At 43.7% G+C, this 24,703-nt stretch overlaps 1 protein-coding gene across 4 annotated transcripts; it reads left to right on the forward strand.

Annotated features, from left to right (window-relative positions):
- The first annotated feature begins 144 nt into the window (after nucleotides 1-144).
- On the forward strand, nucleotides 145-24,022 carry CRBN (cereblon). Of its 4 annotated transcripts, XR_010784367.1 has the most exons (12): nucleotides 6,161-6,252; nucleotides 9,516-9,628; nucleotides 10,151-10,353; nucleotides 11,194-11,343; nucleotides 12,680-12,842; nucleotides 14,160-14,222; nucleotides 14,633-14,717; nucleotides 14,867-14,982; nucleotides 17,655-17,719; nucleotides 18,928-19,059; nucleotides 21,057-21,771; nucleotides 22,397-24,022. XR_010784367.1 is itself a non-coding variant. In XM_066557941.1 (11 exons), the coding sequence occupies exons 2-11, from the start codon at nucleotides 9,545-9,547 to the stop codon at nucleotides 21,238-21,240; spliced, it is 1,245 nt and encodes a 414-aa protein (XP_066414038.1). In that variant the 5' UTR covers nucleotides 145-2,600; nucleotides 9,516-9,544; the 3' UTR covers nucleotides 21,241-24,022. The 4 variants fall into 4 exon arrangements, 3 of the variants coding, with proteins under 3 accessions (XP_066414038.1, XP_066414036.1, XP_066414037.1); XM_066557941.1 differs by lacking the exon at nucleotides 6,161-6,252 and adding an exon at nucleotides 145-2,600 and having other exon boundaries at nucleotides 21,057-24,022; XM_066557939.1 differs by having other exon boundaries at nucleotides 21,057-24,022.
- Nucleotides 24,023-24,703: the final 681 nt, after the last annotated feature.

The following is a 24,703-nucleotide window of genomic DNA, read 5'->3' on the forward strand; positions in this document are numbered from 1 at the left end:
GAATTTCCATGTTTCTGAACGTGCATTTCCCTGCCATTCCCGGCGGAGGTTCTCACTGTTGCTTTTTCCAAAGCCCTTCAAGCTGTTAGTGAGTTCAGAGTTTCACTGGGATGTTCTCTCAGGTAGGGGAATCCTCTTGATGTGCTGGTTATGGTGGTAAAGAGAAAATACACCTCTGTCAGTAGTTTTGTACCTGAGAGAGGCGATCTGACAGAGGTTCCCTCACAGCAAGATCCCTTCTTCCTTCCAGCAGACACAAAACCGGCAGCTGGAAGGATCTGAAATGTGGGGAGCTGAGGAATCTGAACCCTTCCAAGGCTTTCTTCAGCTCCCAGAGGGATTGGGCTGTTCCAAGGGCATGGAGTGTCCTGGTTTAGGGCAAATTTGGGAGAAAACCTGCAAAGGGGTTCCCCCAGAAGGCAAGACATGGAGATTCAGGGTCTGCTCCTGGGAAAGGCCACAGAGAGCACGGGGAAGGTCATGGATCTGCAGGGCTGCAATGTGTGTGAGACCTCAGGCCAGGCTGGACAGGGCTTGGAGAAACCTGGCCTGGTGGAAAGTGGCCCTGCCCATGGCAGGAGGTGGAATGAGAGGATTTTTAAAGTTCCTTCCAACCAAACCATTTTGTGCTTCTCTGGAAATGAGAACTGCAATAGCTTAAGAGCACACGTAGAGAGTGCATTCCTCTCTGCCTGAGGCAGAAATCCAGCAGGCTGTGCTGTTTATGACCATTATATGCAGTTTATCTCCATTACATTTTAGCATGTATTTTTCCCCCCATCTTTGCAGTGCACCCACCTTTGGATTGGAGTGATGCAACACTCGGTGCCACTGTTGTAAAGAGTTGGGGAATGATGTTAGCAATTGTTATCTTTCAGCCCAAGAAATGGAGAAACCCCAACTAAGCAGCCTGCAAACACGGTGTGCTCAGTCTCTAGTAAATTTTAGTAAGTTATGATGTGAAAAAACCCAAAAAGGTCTTGATTTCCAAGCTTTTCTGTGTTCTTTCCCTCCCTGGCTTAGTGATAGGTTTTCACTGCCATCATCTGCAGAGGTTACTGGACTTCCTCCCCATGACAAACTGCAGGCAAACTCCCAGGATAAATTCCCAAGATAAAGGCAAATATTACTGTAAATGTGGCTGTATTAATTTTTCTCAAGCTCTCCGAGTTCAGAGTGGTTTTCCTGCATGGATAATGGAAGGAGCCTGCTCCAAATCCACAGTGTAAGAAAAATAGTGTTTCTAACTCATACTTAGTGCTCTGTATTTTAAACTGAAGTGAGATTTATGAGCAAGCTCCCTCTACCTAAATGTATATACACCAATTTACATGATTTTACATAATATATGGGAACAGTTTGCTGGGTAATATGCACAGGGATAAAACCAGCACTGTTTGCACTGAGTAGGGATCACTGCAGTGAACGCTGCATAAACTCCTGTTCAGACAGGGCTACTTGGATCTTCCTGGGAAACAATGCCCAGAATTATATATACATTGAGCTATAAATACATTGAACTTGCTGACAGATCCAGCAGGAACAATGGAGACGAAAAAGCAGTGTTAGAGCTTGTAAGACTCACTGGAATCACTCTTGTTTATGCTGGTTAAAATTTTGGGACCCCATTAACACGAAAATGACCAAAAATTTTGTGATAGAAAAATTAAAAGAAATACCAAAGCATTATTTCTGACAAATCTTCTTTGCAATGGATACAGGAGGTCTGTGCTGACCTGCACCTCAAAGCCACAGACACATCTCAGGTAATCTGGGAGCAGGGTCTGGCAGCCGTGGATTTACAGAAATATTCCTCAAGGGTCCCTTTGCCTTGGTGTCCCCTTCCAGAAAGTGTTACAGAGTTTTCCCCTCACTTTTCACTCCCTTTATTGAACGAAATTTGTGTTTATAGCCCCATTTGCTTTCCCTGCCATGCTGTCTGTCACTTGTGTGGAATATGGGTTTTGCACACTTGCCAAATAGTTTCCTTGCTTGGCGAGGGTTCTCTGGCAGGAGAATTTGCCTCTCTGCATAGTAATGGCCATGTCTGGCTAATGGGCCCTTTGTCTGGGGCCTCCTGCATATTCAGAGCTGCTCCTTTGTCACCAGCCTGACCCAGGCAGCAAATGTGAACAGGAGTTGTAAATATGCCCCGTTCTCACTGGGATGCCAATCAGCTTCCTGGGATAAACTGGTCCTCTGCTGCTCTGAAACTGCCCTGCACTGGCCCAGGCTCTCCTATTCTAGAACAGCTCTGCCCATCACTGATTTTTATGCTTTTGGAGTCACCTTCCTCCGTGGTTTGTGTCCTCTCAGGGTACATTTGGTATTGACACGGGCAGCTCTTGTGGGTTTGGGGTGGCACAGCTGATAATTGGTGTGTGCAGAGCTGGCAGCTCAGCTAAAGAAGGATTATTTCTTGTAAAGGAGGATTTTTTCCCTGTTTGCTGGGGACTGGCAGGTAACACATCTCCCTAATTTGTGCAACAAAGTGGTGACAAAGGGAGCAGCGAGTCCAGCTGGTCATTTGAAAAGCCATGAATTTCCAAGGCCATGGGGACATGAGAAGTGTCTTCAGTGCTGGGGCTGCCTGGCCATTGGTAAGAAAGTGGCTTCATGTATTTTTTGTAACTGTTTTTTTTTTCATGTCTGAAGTACAGATTTTCTGTTTGTCCTATAGCTGCTTTCTACTGTCAGTGTTTAATAAATTGTCTAAAGGTGAGGGAGTCACTTTTTATTTTGGAACACTAGAAGAGGTTGCTTGGTTCTGCCTGGAATAGCAGGTTTGGGTGGATAATGAGCCAATTTATCGGCAGGGCAGAAATCAATGGCACAAGGGCACAGAACTTTTACCAGTTTAAAATTAGACTATCCAGACTCCTTTTAAAACAGCCTGGTCAAACCAGCACGTGTCAGAACCACAAACCTCCTATTTTAAAAATAGTTATGTTGTAGATCAATAGATAATGTTGTAGATCAAACTTTTCCATTGATCGCAGTGAATCCCCTGAAAACGGAAGCGCCAAAGCTCGCAGAGCAGCCCGGTTGAATAATTCTGCCAGAGCAGAGCTGCAGAAGGGGATGTTACAGCACCATCTAGTGCCTCTGCTCCGGCAATATCGGGAATTTCTGAATTTTCCACTTCACTGAAGGATGGAGGTGGGGACGAGGGAGCTAAGCACTGGCTGCTTAGACATTGACAACTTCTTTTGTCAAGCAGTGTGGAGAGAGAAGGGAGCTGAGCGATGGAAAGGAGCTTTGGAGTCTCGCACGGGAAGGTTTTGCCAGCAAAGGTGCTCTTAGTTCCTCTTCTTTCATCTTCTCCCCAGTCACAGAGCTTTCCTCCTGGGGGTGGATGCAGGAGCAGGAGAATGGGAAGAAAAGTTAAAGAAACCGGACAAATGGCATATTTTGGGGAGGTAGAGCTGTATTTTTGGTGGAGCAATGATCTGTCAGCGAGTGACTGAGCAGGAGGAGGCCGGGGGTGCTTTGCAAACTCCTTGTGTTGAGAACTGCACCTGCAATGAGACAACAAGCACTGCATCCTCTGCTTTCCTCATCGAGTGGGACCCAGGATGAAGACTAAATTAACACTAAATTAAATTCTAAATAGAGCTACATTTTCATATGCTTTACATTCCCGTCCCTTTGTTCCTTTTTCTTCTGGCAAGGTGGTTTAATATCCTCTGACTCCTGACTACTCAATGGTTAACCAAGAACAACTTTCAATTATTCCAAACCAGCCACTGGAGATGAATTTGGGAATGAAGCCCCTCTAGGAAACAACTTCCAGTTCTCCCAGTCTGAGTTTGGGAACACACCTTGTGCTGGGAGTGAGATTAATGACTCTTCAAACTAAGCTATTTATGATAAGAAATATCAATATTTATATATTAAACGAGTTTTCTAGCAGGGTGAACTTAAAACCCTCAAAATTAATTATACCTTACAGCATTTAGTAAACGTCCTGATGGTGATGTGGAACTTAACAAAAGTTACTTATCTCAAAAAAATCTTCACCCAAAATCCTCAGTGTCTTCAGTAGAGCCCTGCAGAAAAAGCTGGTAAATAGTGATATCTACAAATTATAGTGAGAGTCTAAATTAGAGTTAATGCCAAATCTGGGGGTTGGATTCAGATTTAAAGCACTTGCTGGAGTTACAGTGCTCATAGACAGAACTGCTGGCAGGGTTAGGGTGACAAAGAGCTGCAACAGCATCCAAAATACTCCCAGAGTCCTACTTATCATTTTATTATGATTATTATTGAATGTAGGGTTTCCTAAAAGAAACCCCAGCTCCTTGGATCATGTGGCTTTTTGGAGAATCCCAGGAGCCACTAAAAAATAAGATCAATCACTCAAGAGTGCAGAAACAAGCTCAAAAGTGTGACTCAAATATATCGCCAGCAATTTAGTAAAAAACCAAGAGAAATAAAAATATTTTAGCATATCAAAAGAATTAAAAAATATTTCGCATAATATTTCTTAATGAAATCCCAGGGTTTGGAGAAGGGGCTCATAATATTTTTATTCTTCAGTTGGACAGCTTGACAAGAAAAATATCTTTTTTTATTATGGCAAATTATCAGATACAATACTCTGCAATTATGAGTATTACACTGAGACAATGCAGAAAAAGTTATGGAATCATAATTTAATCATTTAAGTGATTATTGTATTTTATAAATGTTTAATGTATCATCATGGGCATGTTCGTGCTCCTTTGGCAAATGTGGTATTGATTGTTGCTCTAAATTCATTCAGGTCAGTACAGATAATGATTGTTTGGGAATTTTCCACCCACAATGGTAAGGAAATTACAGGGCTTATTTGTCCTTTAAATGTAGTTCTTGAAACCATTTTAATTCTGATTAAAAAAAAATATAAAAATTAGTGTTTTGCTTGCTGGCTAATCATTGGTTTGCTCTGTCACTGATGCAGGGAGAATATTATTGCTGAAGTGAGATGGGAGATACTGAAGAAAAAAGCAGAAAGTGCAGAATTTTTCCCTGAATAATAACAAAAAAAAAGCCTTTTTAGGAAGAAAGCAACAAACAGGGCTGAGATGAGACAGAGGAATTGTGAACTGCTCAAGAGCACCGTAAGGGTTTAATGATTTGTAACAAAGAATGCAGTAAAAATTTCAGCAATAAAAATATAACATTTTATTAGAGAAAAATCCCAGGGCCATGATAGGGCTTTTTTTGAGGGTTTTTAAAGGGGAAGGAAATGATAATGAATGATGAGACAGAGGGTTTGTGTGAGAGTTGGGCAGTGCAGAGGCAGCTGCAGTGAACTTTTTGGGGTGTATCAGCCGGGTTTGCATCCTGTGAACCATTTCTGGTGATGCCACCAACCTCACACAGGACAGGACCCTGCTGACAAGTTTCAAGAGCACAGGGCACAGGATTGTGTCCAGACAGGTCTGAATATCCCCAGGGGAGATTTCACATCAGCTCTGAGCATCTGATCCACTGCACAGGGAGGAAGCTTTTCCTCCTGTCCAGGTGGAACTTCTGGGCATCAGTTTCTGCCCGCTCCTCTTGTGCCATTGCTGGGCACCATCAAGAGGAGCCTAGCTCCATCCTCTTGGCACTGTAATAAATTTAATAACTAAATTACTAAAGTGTGTGTGCACGGGTAAAATCCCATTCCAGCCATCTCCTCTCGGGGTTGAAGAACTCCAGCTCAGCCTTTCTCACAGCAGAGATGCTCCAGTGCCCTCGGCACCACCCTGGCTTTTCACTGCACCCTCTCCATGCCTTGTGCGGACCAATTTTTATCTTATATTGTGTTTAATTTCTTGTCAAGCCATTTACCCATGAGGTTTAACCCACGGCGGGTTTTATTCACACCCAGCCCCTCTCCCACGCCCACAGCCCGGCCATGCAGCGCTTTGGGGACTCGCCGCGGGTGCCAGCGGGGGCGGCTCTGCCCTGGTCACCCACGGCCGTGCCCTGTGCGCAGAGAGGAATCGCTGTCCCCCGGCACCCCGAGCCCTGCAGGCGGGAAGGGCTGTCCCTGCCGGGAACACGGTCACTGTGGCCCCGGCGGTGAGCACGGAGCCCTGGGGCCCGCACAGGCCGCGGCTCCCGGCCCCGCTCCGGCCGGCTCGGGCTCCTCCTCCGCCCGCCTCCTGCCCCCGCCCCGCCGCCTTCCCAGCCTGCTCTCCGGGTAAACAGCGATGGCCGCCGAGGACCGAGGCGGAGAGCCCCGAGATAACATGGGGAACCACCTCCAGCTGGTGCCCGGTGAGGGCCGGGCCGGGCCGGGCCGGGGGCACCCGCGGGGGAGGCACCGGGCTGGGGCTCGAAGGGCGGGTGGGGAGGGGAAAGGGAAAAAGAGAAGGGAAGGAACGGAACGGAAGGGAAGGAAGCGGAGGCGGAGAGAAGAGGAAGGAGAAAGGAAAGCGAAGCAAAGCGAGGGGGAGGCGGGCAGAGCCCCGGGCGGTGCGCGGAGCGCTGAGGGCCGGCGGTGCCGCGGGGCTGCGGGCGCTGCCGGCCGGTGCGAGGCGGCGGAGGGTGAGCCTTGGCCCGGGGGCCCTTGCGGCCTCTGCTGCCGGGCTCCTACAAATCCTTCGAGGCCGTGACTGCTCCGTCGAGGCCGCAAACGTTCCATCGAGGCCGTAGATGTTCTTTCGAGGCTGAAAAGAAATGTTCCTCGGAGGCCGTGGGTTTGCGGTGAAGGAAGGGACACGGGTGCTCCCGGTGGGGTGGAAGGCCCGTGGGGTTCCCAGCAGAGCGGGCAAAGCAGGCACTGCTCTGTGCATCCAGACCGCTGTGAAACCCAGAGCCCGAGCAGCAGAATCTCTGTTCTTTTAGGGAATCTCTGCTCTGTTTTCCAGTGAAAATAAGCAGGGAAGCAGAGGTGATGGATGGAGAGTAGTGCTGGATCCCATGTGCTGCCCGGCTTATCTGTCACACACAGCAGAGCAATTCCTCACCCAGGGAATTATTGCATAATTATTGCATAATAATGCGTTTTTCTGCCTGTGGTGCCTCCACACTGACAGGAGATTGAATGGGTTGGGAAGCAGCTTGTGCTTGACTGAAAAGAAGCATTATTTCAGAATAAGCGTGCAGGGCAGAAGGGAGCAGGAATTCCTGCCAGGAGCCAGTGGCATTTCCCATGGCAGGAAATTCTGTGAGCTCTTCAGATCTCTGTGTTTTAAATAATTTTAAAAAAAAAAAATTTCCTGAATATTTTAGGAAATACAGCCTGAATATCACCGTAATGTAAGCAATTCTCCTGAATATCTGAGGAAATACAGCTTTAATATCACCTTCATAAGTTATTTCCTGACTATTTTAGGAAATTTGGCTTTAATAGAAGCTATTTCCTGAATAGTTTAGGAAATACAGCTTTAATATAAGGTATTTCCTGAATAGTTTAGGAAATACAGCTTTAATATAACCTTAATACGACCTATATATAACCTTGTTCTTTTTCCTTAAATGAGGTTCATATTTCCTCATTTCTGCACAAAGGCATTGAGAGTGGATTGGGTTGTGCTGGTGAACCAACATGAGGAAATTGTGATTTTTATTATTCAGGGGAGCTTTCAGCGCTCGCTTTTCCCTCCTTCCTGTGTGCTGGAGGTGCTGCTAATCCTGGAATTTAAGGATAAAAAACCCCCAGTATTTGGGGGTGTGAAAGCTTCAGCTTGTTTTGCCAGCTGAGAGGGAGGAGGAGAGGGAAGGCGCCGGGGTTTGCTGTGTTTTGGGCTGGCTGGTGCTGCTGCAGTGGAATGAGTCATCACGGTCCCTCAGCCAGCACCACACAGCAGCCACTGTGCGCTTTTGGCAGCAGCCAGCAAAAGTTTGCAGGGCACAATTCTTTCCAATCAACTGCTGCTAATTCCTTCTGCGTTCAGGAAAAACAAGTGGGACAGCCTCTCCCTGTTAAAACTGCTAATGATGGATGCAGCCGGATGGGAGCACATGGAAAAATCAGAGTATTTTAGTTTTTTCCCCTCCTCCATCCTGCAGTGATGCCCCAGAACCAAACAAAAACTTCCTGCTCTTCCCCTTCATCACACTAAGCAAAAGAATGGCTGTTTTGTACATCTTAAACATTTTGTAATTGTTCATGGTTAAGGTTGCTAATTGAATATAAGAAATTTCATGTAGATGTGGAGTATTTTTAACAGTCATTAGGCAGATGGTGTCTCATTGCTGAAAGGGCTGTAATTAGGTACAATACCAAAGAGAGTCTGTAACCTCCTTTCCTGTCGTGCTGGATCATTTCTTGCTGAGATAAATGCAATATAGGATGGATCTGTAAGAGCAGGTTCTGTAAACTGTGAACTGTTTCAAAAAAACATAAGTGAGGTGAAGCAGAAATAAGACCAGTGACTAAAGATTTTGTGGGAGCATTTAACAAATGTGTCTGGAGGGCAAAGAGGGGAAGAAAGGTTCTCTAAAATCAGCTTTTAATGTCTCCTTCACTGTTCTGTTGTACTCCCACTCTCAGAAATAGTGAAATTGGTGGTGCTCCCATTTCTGAAGGAAAATTCTTTGCTTCTGCAGCATCTTTTTGTGTTTTGAGATTTCCCTGCAGAATCCTTCAGGATGAAGAGAGAACCCCTCCACTTTTTATATTTTCAACTTGGGACTATTTTTTAAGAAGACATTAATTGCAAAGGCAGGCAACTAGACTGACTATTGTAATTTTTTTTTTTCATCTTGTAATAGCTTTCAAGGTCTAAATGATGTTTTTCAGCACCACTGGGATTATCCATTACCCAGCAGCTCTTGGTGTAAAGAATCCTGGAGACTGGTTTATGCTAACATGAGGTTTAGGCATAACATGCTGTATAAATAATGTTTGTGTTCAAAGAAATAGGCTCAATTAATGCAGTGACTGATAATTAAATTGCCCTCTTGCCTGACAATGACTTTAGGCTTGGCTGAAGAATGGGAAGGAAGCAGTACTTTTTAAATGCTGTTCAGTATCTGAAATCCCTTGGAGTCTTGTGATTGGCTTCCTCAGGAGTTGCCTTTGCTGGGTTGGTGTTTGGTGTACACACAGCAGAGGCTGCCAGCAATTAAATTGTCCACAATACCAGCAAGAGTCTCTGCATGAGCACAGAGCTTCCCATTGCTTCTTACTCACTCGCAGCTGATTGTTGAGGTTTGTGCAGCTTCAGCCACTTTGCTCAGCATCCTACAAGCAGTGAAGTGCTCTGGTATCCTGGTGTGCAGACAGAAAACCTGTAGAGCTGAGATGAGGAAACACCACTGTAGTGAAAAGCTGAACTGACAGCCTTTGTTTATTGTTTTCTTCCAAAGAAACTTGTTCTTTAGGCCTTCAGAAATAAATTACCAGGTTTTGACCCTTTCTACAGAATGATGATTTTGCTGTAACAACAAGAAAATATTTCCTTCTGGTTTACTTCCCTATGCAAAGCTGTAGCCTGGGAATATTGAATGCATTTCCCTGATTCTCAGGTTTTTCTCAGTATCTCAGCCTTTGCTGGTTGATTCCTATATAATATTCTGTATGTGCTTCTTAGTAGAGAGCGAGGAAGAGGATGACAATGAAATGGAAGTGGAAGACCAAGATAGTAAAGAAGCTGAGAAGCCAAACATCATTAATTTTGATACCAGTTTGCCCACATCACATATGGTATGTTTTTATATATTGTCCATTAAATATATACTGAAAGTATTTGAATGGGGTTTGTATAGTTTTATTGTAATGTTCTTATGCCACAAGCTTAGTTTTATTTTCACAGAATCATAAGATGGTTTGGGTTGGAAAAACCTTTGAGGGCACCCAGTTGCACCCCCTGGGCAGGGACAGCTGCCACTGTCCCAGGTTGTTCCAAGCCCTGTCCAGCCTGGCCTTGGGCACTTCCAGGGATCCAGAGTCACCCTGTGCCAGGGCCTGGCACCCTGACAGGGAGCAATTCCTTCCCAGTATCCCATCCATCCCTGCCCTCTGGCAGTGGGAACCCGTTCCCTGTGCCCTGGCCCTCCATGCCTTGGGAAGAATCTCTGTCCATCTCCCCTGTAGCTCCTTCAGACACTGCAATTCCACATTAGACCCCTCTGGAGCCTTCTGCAGGCTGAGTAACCCCAGAGCACTCCATGCCCTGCTCCCCGTGGTGCCCAGGCCCTCCCTGACCTCCCCCTTGCCTCGTGGCAGTACCTGGGCTCGGACATGGAGGAGTTCCACGGCAGGACGGTGCACGATGACGACAGCTGCCAGGTGATCCCCGTGCTGCCCCGGGTGATGGTGATGCTGATCCCCGGCCAGACGCTGCCGCTGCAGCTCTTCCGCCCCCAAGAGGTTAGCATGGTGCGGAATTTAATTCAGAAAGACAGAACCTTTGCTGTCCTTGCATACAGGTAAAAGCCACGGGCGGGTCGCTGGTGTGTGCAGCATGTTTTTAGCACAGTTTTCTGTGGATACTAAAGCAAAAGCAGATGGTTGCATCAGTTCTGTGCTCGATAACAAGCTGAAATTGTTTGAGAGAATTTGTCTTCCAGTGTGTAATGGCAGTGGAGGTGCTTGACAGCATCTCGTGTTTGTGTGGAGAAACAGCAAGTGCTGATCTGTGTCCTTGGTCGAGCATCCTCCTCTTTTCAGTAACTGTTTGTTCCATCTTGTTAAAGAATAAGCCTTGACCTGAAATGTGGAAGTCACATTCTTGTTTTGAGAGCTGTATTGTTTCTTGTTTAGTGTGTGAACTAACAAGCACTGGCAAATGCTTCACAGTGGAGTTGAGAGACAGGAGATGATAGAAAAGTGGGGAAGAGAAAAGCTGATTAATGCCAGAAGAAGTTGGGAATGTTCCTCCCTCTTCCCCCTGCAATTTACTATGGATTAATTGTGTGGGAGGTGGGAACAGTTCCTGTTATAAAGTCACTCCAAAGAATGTTTGCTTTCAGTGTCTGCATTTGAAATGCTGACACACTGGTGATCCCTCTGCTCCCAGAATGTCACATCTAGACCCTAAAATAAAATTAAATTACCTGGCAAAAAAAACCCAAACCAACCAAAACAATAGAAATTGCTTTATAATGTAAAAATTATTATTGTGATTAATTAAAGGTATTTCACCAAAAATTGCTTTTTTGATCAGACCAATCACATACAGTCAGTGCAGGCAGAGTGGAGTCTGAATGAGCAGTGCTGTTTGGAGGAGGTTAATTAATTTAATTCATCTTTAATTCTGTTCCTCTTAGTAATGCACATGAGAGGGAAGCACATTTTGGAACGACAGCAGAAATCTATGCCTACAGAGAAGAGCAGGAGTATGGAGTTGAAACAGTCAAGGTGAAAGCAATAGGAAGACAGAGGTTCAAGGTGCTTGAAATACGAACTCAGTCAGATGGGTAAGAAAATGATGCAGTTAATTCTATACTCAAGTTAACTTTCATAGGAGTTTTCTCTTCTTTTCTATAGTCCCATTTGATAGCTGTGATATTTAGAGGCTCTTCTGACTAGTTTTAATGTATCATGTAATTAATGCCTTTTTCCATTTCTAAAAGTGATCAAGATCCTGAACATGCAGTAAGAATATGCTGAGTCTTCCCTCATTTTCAGCTCCTTGGCCTCATGCCCTGCACCATGGCCAGAGGTCCAGGCTCCAGCATTGGTCTGGGAGCATGTGACAATTCTTAGCACAGCTGCTAGAGCTTCTGTCAGATTTTCTGCAAGGCTTGTGGAGTATTACTCCAAATCTGTAAATCTGGAGCTGCTCACCTGTATCCTGCAATTCAGCATAGAGTCATTGCTTTAGAAAGAGGTCTGGGAGCAGCATTTCTGTGATTTGTGACCTGCAGCTGAGGAAATGAAGAATACTTGTGCTGTTTGCTCTCTAACACTTGGTTCCAAATAACAGACTCTGAATGTTAGAGCTTAGGAGAAGCCCTGCTTGGACACAGGGTGGCAGTGCTTGGACAACTGCAGCAACAGCAGCTTTGTTACTGGGAATTCACTGTCCAGAGCTCTGTAGCAAGAAGAACATTTCCATAATTGTTGGTGTTTCTGATTCCTGAGTGCTTTTGGCACAACATAATCTTATAATTTATTGTAAGTTACCAGTTCAGTGCTTTCCCTGTGAGAAAATTAGAAATTTGTAATGACACACCCCTCAGTATTTCAGGATTTCTGCTGATTAATCCTGATAAGACATGAAGTCTTTCCTGCTGGACAGCATTTTTAGTAGCCTCAGCCATATGCTGAGGTCTTTGTGGAAGAGGTGACCTTTGCTGCTGGGATATTAAAATCTGATCAGTCTGTATCCTATTTCTGCTGATTCTGACCTCGAGTGAGCACAGAAGCTTTTGTGGTTTGAAGATACCAAAGTGCATTTCAGCTGAACTGAGCCATTGAGATGGAAGAGCTGATTATACCAAAAGTAACTTGAAGAGACAAAAATCTACATCTATAGTGCTGAGACTGTGGAACATTCAGCTGTGTTGCCACTGCCAATCTGTCTGTATTTCTGTCCACCACAATCCCAACAGATCTGTAGTGCTCTAAAATAAAAGAAGTTCTGATGGAATGGGTTGTAGGTTAAATTCTCTAGTACCGTGGAGTGATTAATCCATTGCACCAACCTGTGTTCCCATAAGCAGTAAAATCCACTTTTTTGGAAATGCAGGTATTAGAAAAAAACATTTAAAAAAATATGTGTACACCTCATCTTTTTGCTTCCTTCCCCAGAATCCAGCAGGCTAAAGTACAAATCCTGCCGGAGCGAGTGCTGCCTCCCACCATGGCAGCAGTGCAGCTGCAGTCTCTCAGCAGGTGCCACGTGCTCCCCTCTTCCAAACCCACTTCCTGGCAGGACAGGGCCATCAGGCAGTGGTGGCAGAAGTACCAGAAGGTGAGAAGTTATTCCACAGCTGTGGTTATTCTGGCTTTGTATTTTTTGTCTGAATTTCTGATGGCATCTTGAGAATCAGTATCCAGCTCCCTCTGTAGAGGAGGAGGAGGCACAGCAGGGAAGGCAGATTCCAACCTCCTGCTTTTCATGGAATCCCACAGTGGTTTGGGTTGGAAAGGTCCTTAAAGCCCATCCATCCCATGGGCAGGGACACCTTCCACTATCCCAGGTTGCTCCAACCCCCTCCATTCTGGCCTTGGACACCTCCAGGGATGGGGAGTCCACAGCCTCTCTGGGCACCCTGTGCCAGTTTATATCTGTATTTGTTATTTATTCCATTGTTTTGGTCATTGACACAGAGAAGTTACCTTGAAATCTTGTGTCTCTTGTGATCTGTAGAGATCTTTGCAACTACTTCCAGAAATTAATACAGAGTCCCAATAACTCAACTCCTGTTTAGATTTGCTTTTTTCTTCAATGGTTTTGAACTCTTGTACCCTCAAAATCAAATTAAAAACTCCATTGATAACAAAGAGCTCTTGATTCTCAGAGTTCCTGACCAAGTTCATGTGAGTGAATGAGCCCAGAAACTCTGGGCTGTGGGGTGAAAATCCCTTGCCAAGGCTGATTCTGTCAGGTGGAGCTGAAATGAAGGGAGCCCAGTGTAGGAAAACCTGGGGTGCAGATGCAGAGCAGGGTATTTGTCCTGTTACCTCCATCTCTACTGGTGTCATCTGTAAATGAGGAGAGTTGCCCTCAAGGGGGAGATGAAAACTGAATTTGTACATATTTGCAGTGCAATATGTGCTCCTCTTTTGAAAAGCAACATAGCTGTGTGCTGCTTTTTAGACTTTTCCTAACTAAAGCTCTCAATTTCTGTGTTCAGAAATCACAGGAAAAAATTGGTTAATTAAACAAATGACATTACACTGATGGAAATTTGGTGGTTCCAGGGACAGCTGGTGGAGACTTAGGAACAGATGCACTGTTAACAGCACTTAAATTTTCAACTGTCTCCATTTCAGACAGACACACTTTTGAAACACATAATTTTTTATTACTAAACATCAGAAATACCTCTAATGCAGAGACAGGTTTTGTGATAAAATCCATGTATTGTCCTGCTCAGAAGGCTTAGCCCTCAGTGCATCTGAAAATGGGTTTGGAAGCTTTACAGTGAAGTGCTGGTCCTGATGGAGATAATTTCTTATATCTTTAAATAATTAGATCTGCCTTCCCTGTTTTATTTGTTTCAAGAAAAGCTGTCCTTAAAATCTGCTTTTGTTAAAGAATCAATATTTGTGGGTTTGGTTTCAGAGGAAGTTCCACTGTGCAAGTTTGACATCTTGGCCCCCCTGGCTCTACTCCCTCTATGATGCTGTAAGTTCACCCTTAAATAACCTGCAGAGAGCTTTATAGTTGTAATATCTAAATATGGGATAATAGAAAAGCTTTTATTTTATTGGCTCATAATTTCCATTTTAAAGCCTTTTATATTCAGTGTAGCGTGAAAAGATCATGAAGGGCTTCCCTCACTGTGGTTGTTCCCTCCTTCCTCAAGCAAATGTCTGGGAGGGATACAGAGATTCTGGTTCCTTCTGTGTTGTCTCACAGCAAAACCAGTTAAAACATGCAGGTACAAAGTGCTTCTTTAATTATTCTTTAATTAAAAACTACTGTCCACTTAGGGAAAAGAGCTTCCTCTACGTTTTGCTTCCCTTTTGTTTTTTTTCCTAAGAAGAAAGCAGCAATAGCTGTGTATTTAAATTAGGCTTTTCTTCTAACAAAAGGAAACCTTGATGGAGAGAGTCAAGAGGCAGCTCCACGAGTGGGATGAAAACCTCAAAGATGAATCTCTTCCATCAAACCCAGTAGGTACGAGCTTTCCTGAACCCACCGTTTTAATTTTGTTTTAATTTCTTAAGAGACCACAGCTTAGATACTTACCTGTGGTAGAATAAATAGAAACCCTTGGATTTATTTCTCTGTTAATTCTAACAGACCTGCTGCTTTCTCATTTCTAGATTTTTCTTACAGAGTTGCTGCCTGCCTGCCCATTGATGATGCTTTACGTATCCAGTTGCTCAAAATAGGCAGTGCTGTGCAGAGGCTGCGCTGTGAGCTGGATATCATGAACAAAGTGAGTCATTCTGCTTTATTTGCCATCAAATAGCCAAAAAACAGGAGTGACTGCTACAATCCCTTCCAGAAACGATGGAATTTCCAGCTGATCCTTCCTGGGGATGAGTTTGGGTGTTCTGTATTTCTTCAAAAGTTTGCTCGGAAGGAAAACGATGTCTCAGTGCTGGGTTATGTTTGGCAGCAAGAAAAAACATAGGATATGATATATGATATATGATATATGATATATAATATATAATATATAATATATAGTATATAATATATAATATATAATATATAATATATAATATATAATATATAATATATAATATATAATATGTAGTGTGTAGTATATATAATATATATAATATGTAGTATATAATATGTAATATATAATATATAACATAATATATAACATAATATATAATGTATAATATATAATATGTAGTCTATAATATGTAATGCACTGCAACATATTATATATTATATAACATATAATATAATATAGAAAATTTATATTTTATTATATCAATTATATATCATATCATATAATTAACACATAATTATATTTGCTTTTGTTAGAAGTATTTCAGTGTGGCACAGCACTTTTTTAGCCAAGAGATGGTGCTAGAAGTCCAGTGCCGTTAAGAACCATCACAGCCCCACACTGACACCACAGGCATCATTTTGCCATGGAAACTTGTGGATTTTGTAGCAAAATCTTTGTAGTACTGAGCATAAATCTAAAGATTGGACTAAACAGTTTTTTTTTTACAAAAGAAATATTTATTTCTTAGGCAGCTCCTTGTTAAGATGTTCAAAAACTTGTTTCCCTTCCCTTCTTTCCATTGCCATGGCCTTGTAGTGTTCTAAATTTTCTATTTTTGTGTAATACAGTTCTTTGTAATAATTTGTATTTTTTAAATGACAGTACTGTTTGTTTGATGGATACATAGCAGTGGGAGTTTTGCCTGTTTGCCTAAAAAGTAGTGTCATTAAATTCTTGCCTGTTTCTGGGGAAAAGTGAACCTGAGAGTCATTTTAATAGTGATCCTCTTCCCAAATTCATGCAGCAGAAATTTAAAGAAAGGAGACAGAAAACATCTCTTCCATATTCTGAGACAAAATGGGCAGGTGTTTGCCTGAGGCTGTAGTCAGACTAAATTTCACTTGTCTTTTCTGAGTTGAAACTCTGAAAACACCCTGATACTCAAGTTCTGCTGAGAACTGTTCATGTTCAGTAATTATGTGGTTTCCATAAATTCCAAAGAGGCAGGAAAACTTAAATTAGCCTCACAAATTCAAGTTAAAGTTGCTTTTTGCCTGTATCCAAACGGTGTTTTCTTCATCACCCTGTGACATTTTGGTCTGTAAATGTGTTTAACTGTTCTGTCAAGTGTCAGAATGGGGAGGGCATTATGACTTTTTACAGTTTATTTAGCAGCACTTTTATCCAGAGTTCTTTAGGATGCCCTGGCTTGTTCAGAATGTCATTTCCAATAATAAAACTGATCCTGAGAGCTGATCCATTTTCCTTTGATACCAGTGAATTATATTGTACTTCTGTCGCTTGCCCTGTTGTTAACCCAGTTACCAAAGTTCATTTTAAGGAGTGTGCCTGACTCCCAGGTGTAGCACTGCGAGTTCCACTTGGCAGTGCTAATTGCAGTCATTCATTAGAGAGGTTTGGAAGTGGAGCCATGGAGTGGAAGAGTGGCTGAATTGGACTCTGAGTGCTCTGGGAGCCCTGGAGTGAGGTGGGGAAGGTCCCTGGCAGGAGAGAGAGGCCAGGGCAGCTTCAAGGGGGGCTGAAGAGGATTTGAGCAGTCGAGCTCTTGTCCTGCCTCATCTCCAGTGAGCAGGGGCACCTCCAGGAGAGGAGCTGGAGCAGCTGAAATCCAGCAAAAACCTCTGAAGGGAGCAGAGGAGAGGGCAGGGAGTGGTTGGAGGGCGTGCTGTCACAGCTCAGGGGCTCAGGAGCACAAACTCCAGGGTTTAGAGCACTGTGCCTGTCCCTGAGTGCAGCATTTGATTCCAAAATCCTGTGGCTCATTTTGGGGGAATTTCACAGGCATTACCCTTAAAAAGAAGTACAGGTAATGCATGTCCTGAAAATGAATGGGAGTGTTCTGCTGAGCTGATTTAAATGCTGCTTTTCTGGGCAGTGTCAGTGATGAATTGTTTAGTTCTGCTTTGTAGAAAATGTAGAAGATGGATTAACCTGTGATAATCTCCAGGAGAGAGATCAATATGTTTTACCTATTTTTGTGAGGAAATTAAACCCATTGATCTACAGGACCCTCAAATTTAGGAAAGACTTAATGATTGCATTTGTCTGATCTGACTTTTCTGTACTGTATTGCAGAAGAGCAAAGGTTGTTTCTTCTAAATTAGCCTTTAGAGACCTTAAAAGGTTGGCTCATTTATTATATTTGTGGAGTCAGATCCAATTCTCTGTGTGTGAATCTTTTTGTGAGGGGATGATATGAAAATTATTATGTCTTTTAGATAATAATTAATGTTTAAATCAGTAAAATGCATAGAAAAAATATCCCACATCAGTGACTGCTGAACAAAGCAATTGGTCCAAAGTCTGTTGTGATGGAAAAGGAGAGACATTTTTTATTATTTCCCACTGCTGACAAGCATCTGGAAATTAATGAAATTACACTCTTTGTTTCTCTTCCCCAGTGCACATCTCTGTGTTGTAAGCAATGCCAAGACACAGAAATAACTACCAAGAATGAAATATTCAGGTGAGTTTATTACTCTTCATCTTGGGCAGCTCCTAGGTCAGAAACACGGGCCCAGCAAAGCAGATTAGGCTGGGATAAGTCTTAAAACTGCTGGGTTTGCCACAGCTCCTATAAAATTTTAGTAAATATTTATAGAGAGTTTATATTTGAGCTTTTTCAATAAAAAGTTAGGGAATCTCAGCATTTCCAGGCACAGTGGAAGAGGAATTGGTGTTGTGCCACACCCCCAGCACCTCACACTGAACAATTTGAAATATAAATGTGCCACATAAAGACTATTTCAGCCTGTGGTATTTCTGAATAAAGTTTTTGATACCCCGGATTTTATTTTGCAGCACTCCGTTTATGTGTCAACAGGCACGAGTGCCAATTAAAATGCACTAATTAGGGGATATAAACAGGCTCCCAGGATGCTGGCACGCAGGGAAGGTTTCTATTGAAGCCGATAAATGTTGTGATCCCTTTTTTCTTTGAAGAATTGAAGGTTATTCCTGCTAACTGGCCCCATTCTTTCTTTGCCCTATCCAATATCTCCCATGTTTAACAACGATTACATTTCCCCAATAATTGCTGCTTCTGTCAAGCCTTGTCACTGCTTTTAATCTTGATGAACTCCCAGGAGCCCATCCCCTCTGATAATGGCAAGGTTAAAAGATGCTTTGGGTTAACAAAGACTCCCCACAGTTTTTCTTTATCAGTGTGATAAGGAGCTGATGGGGTAATTAAAAGCCATTTCTTATCTTTTAATCAAATAATGGATTGCAGACACCACAATTCCTGCTGTGTCGATATGATGAACTTTTTACAGAAGGTGCTGAGAAGTTGGTGCAAGAAATGAACATTTATTACTTTTAAAGTTACATTTGCCTTGCTTTTCTTTCTTGTTTAAAGTAACACACAGGATGAGTCTATTGTGGACTTTCCTGCAATTCTAAGCAAATTTGAGCAATGATATTTTAAATCAGCCTCTATTTTCTTTCAGTTTTTATGCTAGAATTCAAAACACTTTTTTTTCCCCTAAAAAAAGTGGGGATTTTTTTGCTCTGTTGAAATAATTTAAGCTTAGCTGGCAGTTTTTCCTCTGGTTACATTTGCCATCTCTTGTTTTTTATTTTTTTTGGTGTGTGTGTGTGTGTTGGTTTTTATGTTTTGTTTAATTTTTTTATTATTTTTCCTTGCATTCTGACAAAATTCCTTGTGTGTTGTAGCTTATCCCTGTGTGGGCCCATGGCAGCCTATGTGAATCCCCATGGATACATCCATGAAACCCTCACTGTTTATAAAGCCTCCAACCTGAGCCTCAGTGGACGCCCCTCCACAGAGCACAGCTGGTTCCCTGGGTAAGAGCAGCCACATTTGAACAGAAAATTACCCAAATTGGCCATTTCTGGGAGGGTGGAATAGTAAATATTGAGGGGTTTTGGCACAATGTCATCATTTTGCTCGTGTGAAAAATAAGGAAGTAAATTTAGACTTATTCAAGATACAGGATAAAATATTGCAGAATTTAATATTTTTTAAATGGAGAAATACTAAGATTTTAAAACACAGTCTAGAATCTAAACTGTTTAAACCAAGTTGTCTGGAAATTTCTTTGTGTGTAGTTTTGTTTAAAGTCCAACTGTTTTCAGAATTGTTTTCACACAGCTTTAGTGCAAAGGAAAATTAGAATATATAAATGTATTTAGTCCACTGAAATACAATTTCTATCTAAAACCTGATAAATGTTACATTAATTACATTTGTATTGATCTGATTATATTTGATTTTATTTTAATAATAAATAATTAATAATGAGTCTGCCTCTCTGAGACAGTAACAGAATTAAGTGTTAAGATGTAAAAGTTTGCCCAATAAATAACAGGCCTTGCATTTAGGATTTTTTCCCTGGAATATCACAGAGAGCTGAGCAGTGACTTGGAGGATGTCTGGCATTTCTGTCACATGTTTTAACAGTCCCTAAAGAAAATCTGAGACTTTTAATATCTGGAGTTAATATTGCTCATCCTTTTGTGTTTTCTCAGCTCTTCTATGATGGCTTTGAAATATTCATGTTCTACCTCATGAATACCTCAAAACTGTTAGAAAAAAGCTCTGCTGCTGTGGGAGGTGCAGCAGTCACTGTTATTTGAAAAGCAGGGCAAAAATCACTTCCATTGCCATTAAATAATTTACTCTGAGAAGTTTGTGACCCCTCTTCAGGGCTCTCAGCATTTCTGGGACAGTAAAAGCTTTGGTTGCTTCTTTCTTTGAAGAGGCAATAGAAGGTTTTTGGGGTGGGATTTTTTTCTTTTATTTTTTGGAGCTTTGCAGGGTTTTAGATTGGAACTGGGCACTGGATTCCTGAGGATTGGAAATGCAGCTGGGGATTGGTTTCCAAATGCAGTTTGGGGTTGTAACGAAAATTTAGCTGGGGGTTGGTATCCAAATGCAGTTTGGGGTTGTTACCCAAATCCACTTTGGGGATTGGTACCCAAATCTAGCTGGGGATTGGTTTCCAAATGCAGTTTGGGATTGTTACAAAAATTCAGCTGGGGATTGATATCCAAACCCAGTTTGGGGATTGTTATCCAAATCCAGCTGTGGATGGGTACCCAAATGGAGCTGGGGTTTGGTATCCAAATGCAGTTTGGGGTTGTTACCAAATCCAGCTGGGGATTGTCACCCAAATTCAGTTTGGGGATTGGTACCCAAATGAAGCTGGGGATTGGTATCCAAATGCAATTTGGGGTTGTTACCCAAATTCAGCTGGGGATTGTCACCCAAACCCACTCTGGGGATTGTCACCGAAACCCACTCTGGGGGCTGTCACCCAAACCTACTCTGGGGGCTGTCACCCAAGCCCAGCTGGGGATTTTCACCCAAACCCACTCTGGGGGTTGTCACCCAAACCCACTCTGGGGATTGTTACCCAAACCCACTCTGGGGATTGTCACCCAAACCTACTCTGGGGGCTGTCACCCAAACCCACTCTGGGGGCTGTCACCCAGGCCACCCTGGGGCTGTCACCCAGCCCAGCTGGGGCTGTCACCCAAGCCCACCCTGGGGCTGTCCCCCAGCCCAGCTGGGGCTGTCACCCAAGCCCCTTTGGGATTGTCACCCAAGCCCACCCTGGGGTTGTCACCCAAGCCCACCCTGGGGCTGTCCCCCAGCCCACCCTGGGGCTGTCCCCCAGCCCAGCTGGGGCTGTCACCCAGGCCCACCCTGGGGCTGTCCCCCAGCCCAGCTGGGGTTGTCACCCAAGCCCACCCTGGGGCTGTCCCCCAGCCCAGCTGGGGCTGTTGCCCTGCAGCTGCTGCAGGGCCCGTTTCGCTGACGCTGGCTCTGTCCCTGGCAGGTACGCCTGGACCATCGCCCAGTGCCGCATCTGCGGCAGCCACATGGGCTGGAAGTTCACGGCCACCAGGAAGGAGCTGTGTCCCCCCAGGTTCTGGGGGCTGACGCGCTCGGCGCTGCTGCCCCGCATGCCCGAGGACGCCGAGGACTCGGAGCGCGGCCGCTCGCCGCTGCTGTGCCTGTGACGGGGCCCTGCTCGGGGCTGCTGCTGCCTCCTCGGCCCAGGAGCCATCCCCAGGAGCCAGGCCCAGCCAGCTCCCCGTGCTGCTCCTGCACAGGGGCCTCAGCAGACACCTGCAGGGAGGGCCCACACGTGGGACGCCGGGAAATCTCTGAGCCGCGTGGACGCACCCTGAGACTGGACTTGTGGAATGCCCACCTGCAGTGAAGGAAGGGGGATGGAAACTAAAACCAAACTAAAATCCCAAGAAGCAGAGTCTGATTGCTGCAATATTCCCGGGATGGCAGATGGCACTTACCTGCTGTGGGGTGTTGGCCATAACACACTTACACGTGGTTTGCTGAGAATCCCTGTTCTAACTCTCTGAAGTCCTTCAGGTTTGCTGCTTGTGCTGTTTCTCAGCTTTTTTGCTGAATAACCGTGGAAGAGAGAAGCAGCCTGAGCGTTTCTGAGTGCTGCAATGTGCAGAAGCTGGAATTGCAGCTGGAATTGCCTCCCAGGATGGGCCCCGTGGGGAAGTGTCTGTTCCTTACAGGTTGTCTCATCTGTTTAGTCCATTTGGCTTTAGAAGTCTTAAATTTTAAACTGTTGATAAGAAGTGCACAGGTCAGTCCCAGAGGGTAAACAGCATTGTCATGTTCTGTTCAGTGTGCTTCAATCACTTCCCCAAATTATTCCTGGTTAATTTACCACCAGGATAAATTGGGAAGGACTCTAAAACACCCCACTGAGGTGATTTTTAAGTAGTACTTGTTGTGAGAAAGGGAAGGAAAAATCTCTTTTAATTATTTCATTGTAACTTTAAGATCATAAAATAAAATTTCACATTATCAACTTATAAAGAGCAAAAGTTTCCAAATAAAATAGGAATAAAGGCGGTGCTTTTGTGGGGAGGTTTCTTGGTTTTTGGTTTGGTTTTTGTTTTGTCTGTGCTCCACAAATTGGGTGCCAATCTGGGGCAGCTTTTGCCACTGATTTATATTTTTTTTTGTCCTCTCAGAATGCACTTTGGTGATGGCAATGGAGATTTTTTTAGTGCTTGTGCACATAAACACTTGTTTTTCTTGTGAAGCTTTTATCATTCACTCTTCATTTCTTCACAGTGATGTTAAACTAGTCAAGTCTGAGACATGAGCCACTGGTTTCTTGTTCTCTGTCAGGCTGCAGGCAGGTGTAGCAAGGACAGATCACTTCAGCTGAGGGCCAAGGCCAAGCCTGGCACACCTGGAGCTGATTCCCTTGGCAGTGTGGTACCTGCAGCTGGAAAAACACCCCAAACCATGGACTTGCTGCTGGCTATTTGTCATGCCAGGTATGTAGAGATTAATCGTGTAACTCAGGTTTAGTTCTTTGAAACTTTCTACCTCTGTGCTGCTTCTGTTCTTCTTAGACACCTTTAATTCTGTGCTCAGTTCCATGTGCAGTGCCCTGACCTGGCAGTGAACTGTGAAAAGCAGAATTTGGGATGTGGCTGTGAGCAAACAGAGGGTGATGATGGCTCATTTTCATCCAGAAAACATAATGATTGATATTGATAATGCTTCATGAGAAGCTTGGAAAGCCAGGCACTGGTGTGAGAGGGAGACTGGATGCTCTGTGTTTGTGAATGCACTGGAACCAGGCCTGGCTTTCCCTCACCCAGCACATCTGGGCTGTATTTTTGGGATATTTGGGATATTTTGTTCCTTTTCCCCCCAGAGTCCCTCCTGTCTGTTGCTCCTGTGGCCCTCAGTGGGCCTTGGTGCTGGCAGGAATTGGGAGGGTGCTGCCAGCACCTTCTGCTGCCTTGGTGTGAGCAGTCACTGGGGGCTGGCAAGGGGAATTTCAAAAGCATTTTCTCAGCTGTCACTGAACTTCTCAAGGTTCAGTTCTTTTGGCCAAGTCTTTTGGATTCTCAATTAAAAATGGCAATGTTTGAATCCAGAATTAGCATTTTTTGGTGTTTTGTGCATATAGTCAAATGTAAACTAACGTAATCGAGGTAAGTCAGGAGTAAATTAATGCTAATTAAATTTCATTGCTGATGATGCTGTTCCATGTGCTAAACCTGTGCAGTTTTGCTATATTGAGTCCATGACACTTCCCAGGTTGAGTCCTGTGGTGGTGAATCCAGTCCTTACTGGGAGCTGCCAGAGCATCCAGCTGTGAGTTGGGGATGGTTCCTTACACTGGTTCATATTTTCCATCCTTTTCTCTCTTTTGAAGAGAAAACTGTTGGTGGGAATTAGGGGAAAATTTGGGGCATCATTATGGAAAAATACAGCAACTGCTCATTGAGCTAATCAAAGGAAACCAGATTTGGTGAATATTTACTGCATTTACCCCCTTGATTGGCTGAGTAACTTCCTGCAGGAATGAATTAATTAATCCAATGGGCACGACTGAGGGAGCACAGGATTTACAGCACAGACTCATTTTCAAGCCATCACTGCAGCATCACCAACACCCCCAACCAGAGCCTGTAACTTTGCAACTTTTCATTTATTTTAGGCTCATTTTGACAAATAGATAGAACCACTTGTACACTGGGTCTGAAATATTTCAGATACTCATTTGTTTCTTTATTAATTTCACATACTCATTTGTTTTTTATTAATGCTCTTTTTGGATGTGCTGCAGTTCATTTGTTCCTCTCTTTGTCACCTTTAATTGCTCTGAACTGCTCCAGGGGTAGCCCAGTCTCTGCTTTAACTCTCCCTCCTCTGCCTTTTGGGACAACTTTTCTGACAAATCTTGTGGCTTGCAAATATTTGCAAAGAATAAAATTCAATTTGTTTCAAAACTCACCTGGTTTTGCTGATTGTCGGGGTGGGAAAAGGAAACATTTGGGTTTATGATGAGGTTTTGGCTGCAAAAAGTAAAAGTTTCACTTCCAGGTCTGTGCTGGCTCAACTGGCCCAGGGCAGAGAAGGTAAGGAATAGTATGGGAGAGAGGGGAGGTTGTCAGGTAATTAAAACCCATTGTGAATATCATTTAATTAGTGTAATAATCTGTTGGAGAACTTCACTTGACCTTGTGTGTATCAAACCTCATACCTTCTCTCCCCATTTGCAACTTAAATAACCCATACTCCAAAAAGGAGAGTTTATTCAAACCCAGCATTTTTCCAGATCCTAAGCTGCCACTGCTTGCCTAAGATATGTGCATATTTTTTATTTCATGCCTTTCATTTTCCTAGGGGTTCATTTTAGTGGAAGATAAACAGAAATGTTCAATAGGCCCATGGGGAACCTCAAGCAGGGGCTGATGTTTAAAGAGGTGTTGGAACACAGGTGCTCCCTGCACTGGATTCCAAGCAGGGCTGTCCATGAAGGTGCTTGTGGAATAATCTGCTGTTGCTGTTTTGTACCAGGATCCTCTGTGTTATTAGTGAGGGATGGAGGAAATGGTGCTCCCCCTGTTTTTAGTGACCAGCTTGGCCAGGTAATCTCCAATTAAACCCATCAGTTTCTATTTACTAATAATT

The sequence above is a fragment of the Molothrus aeneus genome, chromosome 12, assembly GCF_037042795.1.
Source record: "Molothrus aeneus isolate 106 chromosome 12, BPBGC_Maene_1.0, whole genome shotgun sequence".
In the NCBI taxonomy this organism is placed as follows: domain Eukaryota; kingdom Metazoa; phylum Chordata; class Aves; order Passeriformes; family Icteridae; genus Molothrus; species Molothrus aeneus.